At 45.2% G+C, this 6,829-nt stretch overlaps 1 protein-coding gene across 1 annotated transcript in view; it reads right to left on the minus strand.

Annotated features, from left to right (window-relative positions):
- Positions 1-6,606, minus strand: part of ILDR1 (immunoglobulin-like domain containing receptor 1) — a gene marked incomplete at its 5' end in the record, with an annotated part of 11,727 nt that extends 5,121 nt beyond the window's left edge. The window contains 4 exons of the mRNA XM_010009232.1: positions 2,985-3,131; positions 3,282-3,401; positions 4,115-4,264; positions 6,393-6,606. Coding sequence (XP_010007534.1) covers positions 2,985-3,131; positions 3,282-3,401; positions 4,115-4,264; positions 6,393-6,606 — 631 coding nt within the window. The remainder of the gene's footprint in view (positions 1-2,984; positions 3,132-3,281; positions 3,402-4,114; positions 4,265-6,392) is intronic.
- Between the last annotated feature and the right edge of the window lie 223 nt (positions 6,607-6,829).

The following is a 6,829-nucleotide window of genomic DNA, read 5'->3' on the forward strand; positions in this document are numbered from 1 at the left end:
CAGATAGGCTGACTGCATAAGCCTTGCCTCCTTGAGAAACCAGGCTACAGCTAAGCTCCAATTAATTCTGTCCCCTGGGTTCAACTGCAGCAGGCAGCATTTAGACTGCACGCTCTTTGAGACTGAGCTCTTCATTTCAGGTAGCACTCCAGTTATTAAAAATGTCCTCCTTCAGCTGGTTCACTGAATTTATACAGAGCACCTCCTGTAGCAAAACAGGGACTGACCATGCCTCTCAACACATCCTTCCCTTTCCCCATAGTTCATGCAGCTCCACTTCATTCTCCACTCCAAAATCCCCTTTTCTTCCCAGGCTGGCCCTAACCAGAATGAACTGTAAAGCTAGAAACTTCAGGGGTTTTAATCTTAATACTTAGATTTTTCTTCAAAGCTGTGTGGCCTCAGGCAGCAGCTTTCAAGCATTTTATGTCAAACTTGCATTGCTATTTTTTTTCTTCCCCCACGATTTATCTCTTTCTCTCCTGTTCCTCCAGTTATCCGCTTGAGATTGTCCTATTACCTGCTGAGTGCATGTCCCTGGGTTCTGACCGTAGTCTTTGCCTGAGGATTGAAAGACCCAGCAACTGTGGGCAAATCTTCTTTAGGGTTCCCCTCTTTAGGGTATGAAGGCAATCACTACAATCAAAGTCATCCTGTCCCTGTAATTCTTTGATCTCTTCCTACAGCTGGACAGATGCAGTATTACCCTTGGACCTCCTTCACTACCTTCATCCTTTCTTCCTTCCCCAGATACCTTGCCTTCCAGTCTGAACCAATATATACTCTGGTCCCCACCTGAGAAATGGAAGTTACAGATCTCTTTTCTTAAAGTGAACATATTTCCCTGAGGAAAGTCAGATTCACCCGAATTCCAAAACTGATCCGTGCTATAAAACTTTGGCAGGATGTTGTGTTGTTCCTTCTACTTACTCCCTGCTGAAAGAGGTGGTTCTTCACCTTTGACAGACTTTACAGTTGCTGGACCATTTATCCAATTATATAAAAAAAAATTAATGTTTTCCAACCAAGTCAGACCCAGGTGCAAGTATATCCTATTTTGCATCAATTCATTAGTGGAAGAAGTCCACGGTAGAAAAGGAACTAATAGAACAGAAGGAGGTCTTACATATATATACCCTGGTGAGCTTTTCTCAGAGCTTTCCACGAGGAATGTTTAGTATTTCCGTACACAAACTCCGCATTACCCAAACAATGCACTTGTTTATTGCTAGGTTCAAAATCATGTTACTTAATGACCTGACTTAAACCAGCCGGAATTACCTTGCCTCGACGGCATCAATGACTGTTCAGCAGATCCAGGCTACCCTCTAGTGGCCAATAACTGGGAAGAAATCACCCGTACCCAGCTCGCACTGTAACTCCTAAGACTTTGTTTAGAATTTCTGCCTTCTCTTCAGCTGTATGGAACTGTTATTCCTCAGGACTGTTTTTTAAGGTACCCCCTGTATCTGTCTTCTTGTGGTTTTTAAGGCCTCCGGTTAATTTCTTGGGTGACTTACAAAAAAGTAAGTCAGAGGCAGGATGAAGTGAAGGTGCGCTAGAGGAGGGGTGGAGGCACAAGGATCTCTTGCAAAGCAGATAAAGATGGCAGGCACCTGGAATGAAAATTACAGCCAAAGAATCCAGCAGCCAGTCAATGAGGCTGGACTTGTCTACACTTTCTCTCATAAGCAGGGAACCCCATAAGAATCCCTCCTACCTACCCTCAACAGGAGGCAGGAAAGACAACAGCAGCAGTCTGGAGTATGCTATCATCTACAGCACGGAAAACCAACAAGGAGCTCACACATATTCTGAATTCACTTTTCTGATGAGAAGTCTGGAGATATGTGTCTTTCATCTCCCTCACCTCTCTCTCCCTTCATAGCAACTAATTTTTCTGTCAAATTTCCACAGCCTCCTCAACACTATGCATTTCATTTGACAGCCTGTAAAGCCCCCAAAAAGTGTTTTGGTTTGCTTTTAGCAGTAAGAGGGATGCTCTGTTCGCTCTTTGCAAAGGCTAAGCAAATTAAGCCTAAATCTAAAAATCTCACAACTTACGAACACCCAAGGTATACCAATTAGCTCTTCTGCAGGTAAAAGGAAACCAGAAACACAGCTCCTTGTTCATAAATCCCCATCTTGTAGCACCTGGGGAAGAACCTGGTGATTTCAGTCATAAATAAATGTAGTTGTTGCATTTTGTTGCTGTCAGATTGTGTAAGCTGCAGAGGGGCTAGTCCACCTTGTGTTGCTGCTAAGTTTCAATTACAGGAACACAGAGGTTCTATGGCCTTAGCAGCCAACATTCAAACGGTGGTCTTATTAAGAGAACAGGGTCTGGCTGCAGAATCTTTGTTACTGCTAAAATGACATACAACAAAGCTTCTCTTGACCCTCAGAACCTCAGAATGCATTTGCATGGTTGATCACCATGAGAGACCGTCTTTCTCCCTGCTTTTACCTCACTTCCTTCCCCAAAGAAAAACAAACAAAACCTTTTTCTTGTGGAAAGAGCAGCTCTGAAAATAGCATGAAGATAGAAAATTCAACTTTTCATGTAATGACCTTTCAGAGCAACACACTTGAAGGTTAGGCCAGTTTGGAGAGTAGTACTACAGCATTTACTTGCCTTCCTCACATGCACAGGCATATGAACCACAAGACAGGGAAGAAAAGTCCTGAGCTACTCTACAAGGGAGCTAATGGTGACCTGGACGACATGAGAGAAATTCGTGGGAAGGTGTGAGTGAGGAGCGCCTTCTGAAAGCAGGACACAGAGGAGCAAAATGGCATCCATGTATCCTAGCTCCCACCCTCTAAACTCAGATAAGCTGGTCATGGAGGTCACATTGGCCAAAGAAGTGTCTCAGTCCATACGGATGCTGAACTGGAGTGAGAAAGTGGACCTCAGCAAGCTCCCAGTCAAGCTTTTGTCTCGACAGAAGCTGTGAATGGACACACATTTGCTTGAACCTCACCTTCCTCATTACAGCAGCACCGGGTAGGGCAGCAGACGCATGGGATATGGCAGCAGCAATACTGGGGGCAGCACTGGCACCAGCATATTCCGATCAGCAGGAGGAGGAGGAGGCCACCGAGAACGATGAGGAGTACTGTGAGCCAGTCTATGGGAAAAGCACAGAGAAGAGGAGGATCCTGATGTACCTGGGCATAGTAAGTTATCGAGCACCTCTCCACTGCTGGAGACATCTTGAGGTGGGGAGGAAGAGAACAGGAGAAATCTACCACCCAGGCAAAAAACCACAGGCACTTACGGAGAACAATCAGCTTAACTTCTTTGTCCATATCACCTGAGGTATCTCCTGGTGCTTCCACAGTGCAGTAGTACACGCCGTGGTCCCACCACATGACCTCACTGATGACAAGGTCTGCTCCTGCGGAAGAGGGACTGAGAGATCAGTGGGCTATTTGGCACTGACAGACGCTACTTTCAGGCCCAACTCTAAGAGGGCTTTGTGCCTGCAGGTGACACACAGTACTGCATCTCCCTTCTTCCCAAGTGAAGACATCACCTTCAAACAATCCCATTTGAGTCCATCAAGAACTCCTGTAAACAGCATTAACTGCTGGTCTCTTTTTAATTTGTGTTGCTGGAAGGCAAACACTACTTAGAAGTGGGACTTGTTCTCTGTGGAGTGAAATTACCAGCATGCTGCTGGATGATGGACGTTAACAGATAATGGCTGCTGCCAACTGCCAGCCCCACTGGTTTTGGAACACAGACCGCTGCCTCTGTTAGGCCAGTCATCCCAGTAACTTCTGGCAGGAGTAACAGCTATTGTTTGAGACAGCCCAGGGCATATAACACACCTGGACAATTATGCAGTACTTCTTAGAAGTAATTGTTTTCTAGCCTTCGGGCTCCTGTATTCTTCAGCAAAACGCTCAGGCATCCTCAGCTAAGCCTTAGCTTTTAGTGCTTCCAATACCCTCAGGCCAGCCCTGCACAGCTCTTATTCCATTGCCACCTCACAGAATATGTAAGTTATAGATGACATTAGCTATGATTACGCTTCTCTTCACTTAACAGGCCCAAATATTGGACAGTTACTGAGTTGACTGCCTGCCTGGAGGTGAAGTCACTTACGGTTCTGAATGGTGATCTTTCGTTGCTGGTAGTCGATACCCAGCACAGGTTCCTTCTGCCCATATTTCTGAATGACAATGCGCACCTTTCGCTGGCTGTCACTGCAGTCGTTAGATGGGTCCTGGTGAAGATTTAAACCAGCCTGGTATGCTACAAACACACATTATCAAGTGAGATGCCAAAAGTTATTTCACTGGACCAATTTCTATTCCCTTGTGAGCAGCAGAGAAACTCTTGAATCCATGTATGCATTTGCTTTGGCTTGGTAAAAAAACCCCCATGGTTTCAGACCAGTAAGGACAAATTGCTTTGAAGTATTCTAAAGTAGAGGGAGGTACAGCCACAGGAATGACAGATTTTGAGAATACAGAAGCCGCAGAGGAGATGCCTCCTTTACTCACAACTGAAAGAAAAACAGTAGAAAGAAGCTAATGGTGGCAGACTGGAGGGCAGCTCCCAGTATGAAGATAAACTGCAAGAAAAAGAAGTCATAAAACTCCCAGGAATACTGGAACTAAGACAAAAGTGTGATTATTTACCAAACAAAATCTCCAGACATACATTGACTCCTTTTACCTGCTGTATCCCATTAGATGTTGTGGAGCTCATAAAGACAGAAAAGAATCCATCATCTAACTCCAGCTAAGGATTGTGTATAGAGACACCTAACAGAATTAATGGAGGACTAGAGGCATTTTCTGTGCAATACTCTTATGACAGACTCACAATCTATTGAATTTCCAGGTATTTGGGAGCTGAGATTTGTGGAGACAACTGATAGTCAGCATTGTCTGTAAAGGGCTTGAAAGGAAAAGAGGAGAGGACAAAGCTTGTCAAAGGCTCCTCCATTGCTATATCTACAGTGGATCATGAAGAACAGACCCAATTAAGCAAACACCATGACCTTCATGCTTTCTGTCCCTGCTGGAGGGTATTAGTTTAAGCCTGGGCACAAAGCACTCATATTATGCTATGATCAGCAAAGCCAGGGACCCACCTGCTTGTGGACTAGGTTGTAGAGCACTGCCCAATCCATCCAGACTGCATAACGAAGAGTTTGGGCACAAAGACACCAAACAAGTCCAGGCTCCCCACTCTGAACTCATTCTTAAGTATGCAGTTTATCTAAGGTTGGCCAGCTTAAGCACATTGCAGGGTTTATAAAGAATAAAGTAGAATAGTTGAGTTGGAAGGGACCTACAATGGTCATCTAAGTCCGACTGCCTGATCACTTCAGGGCTGACCAAAAGTTAAAGGATGTTATTAAGGGCATTGTCCAAAAGCCTTTTAAACACTGACAGGCTTGAGGCATTGACCACCTCTCTAGGAAGTCAAAGAACTATTTCCCTGATCTCCTCTGACACAGCTTTGAACCATCCCCACACATCTTATCACTGGATACCAGGGAAAAGAGCTCAGTGCCTCTCTCTTCACTTCATCTCCCTAGGAAGCTGCAAAGAGCAATGAGGTTGCCTCTCAGATGCCTTTTTTCTGAACTAGACAAAACCTGAGGTGCTTAGCTGTTCCTCACAGGACAAGCTTTCCAGCCCTTTCACCAGCTTTGTTGCCATCCTCTGGTTGCATTCAAGTATCTTAACATCCTTCTTGAACTGTGGGGCCCAGAACTGCACACAACACTCAAGGTGAGGCCACACCAATACTAAATATAATGAGATCATAACCTCTTTTGACCGTCTGGTTATATGGTATTTAATGCACCCCAGGACACAGTCTGCGTACCATTTTAAAAACTCCTGAGTTAAGGCTGCACACACCAGAATGTCTGCACATGAAAGTGCTGCCACCAGTACTAAATGTTATTATTTAGAAATCTTTCTGCTTTCCAAAATGCATGTTTCTTCTTCTTCCTAAAATCAGTAACACCTGGTCACCGGAATCTAGCTCCAACCATGGGGATCCCCCATAGAATCATAAAGTCCGTTTGTTGCAGGGCCCTTGCTTTGAAACATGCTGAAGCACGAGGGAGCTGCCAAGACTGACATGTGCCCAACATGGTTGAACCTCTCTGCCTTCTGAATTGATGACAAGGAGGACAAATGAGCTGCTCTGGCTGGGATTTCTACATTATATCATAAAGCCTTGACATTGCAAAGGAAATCACAGATGACTTATTTTTTCTTGGAGCGCAGGGAAATACTACCACCTGACCTGGTCTGTGGGCAGGAAGAGGTCAAAAGCCTGTATTACTCAGGAAGTCCACTTTCCCCTTCCTGGCCATTCATAGAGGTACTCCTTGGAGGACAAGCCTGACACTTACAGGCTGAGTAGTAGTCAAAGATGGGGTCCTTGCAGAAGGATTTGAAGCGCCAGGTCACCACCACGTCCTGCAGCTGAGCTGAGGTGCTATAGTCACACTTGAGGATGACAGTGGCAAATAAGGTGGTATAACGCTCAGCATCCTGCACTGTCACCAGGAGAGAGAGGCAACCTGCAATGAGAACACAGAAGGCAGTCAGCAGGCCCGAACAGATCTTACATCATAACTTTCACTGCGTCAGACCAACAAAGTATATCTCCCTCGGCCTCATCTGGGACCTGCAGCTATGGACCTCATCAGTCCCTCTGGTGAAGCCATCCAGAGTTACAAACACTGGTTAGAATGTGAGTCTTATCTTCCCCTGACAGAAGGCAGCTCAAGCCAGCTGCATTGTCCTGCCTTATGGACTAAATTATTTTCTCCAAAGCAACTATTAG

The sequence above is a fragment of the Nestor notabilis genome, unplaced genomic scaffold (assembly GCF_000696875.1).
Source record: "Nestor notabilis isolate BGI_N333 unplaced genomic scaffold, ASM69687v1 scaffold27722, whole genome shotgun sequence".
In the NCBI taxonomy this organism is placed as follows: Eukaryota; Metazoa; Chordata; class Aves; order Psittaciformes; family Psittacidae; genus Nestor; species Nestor notabilis.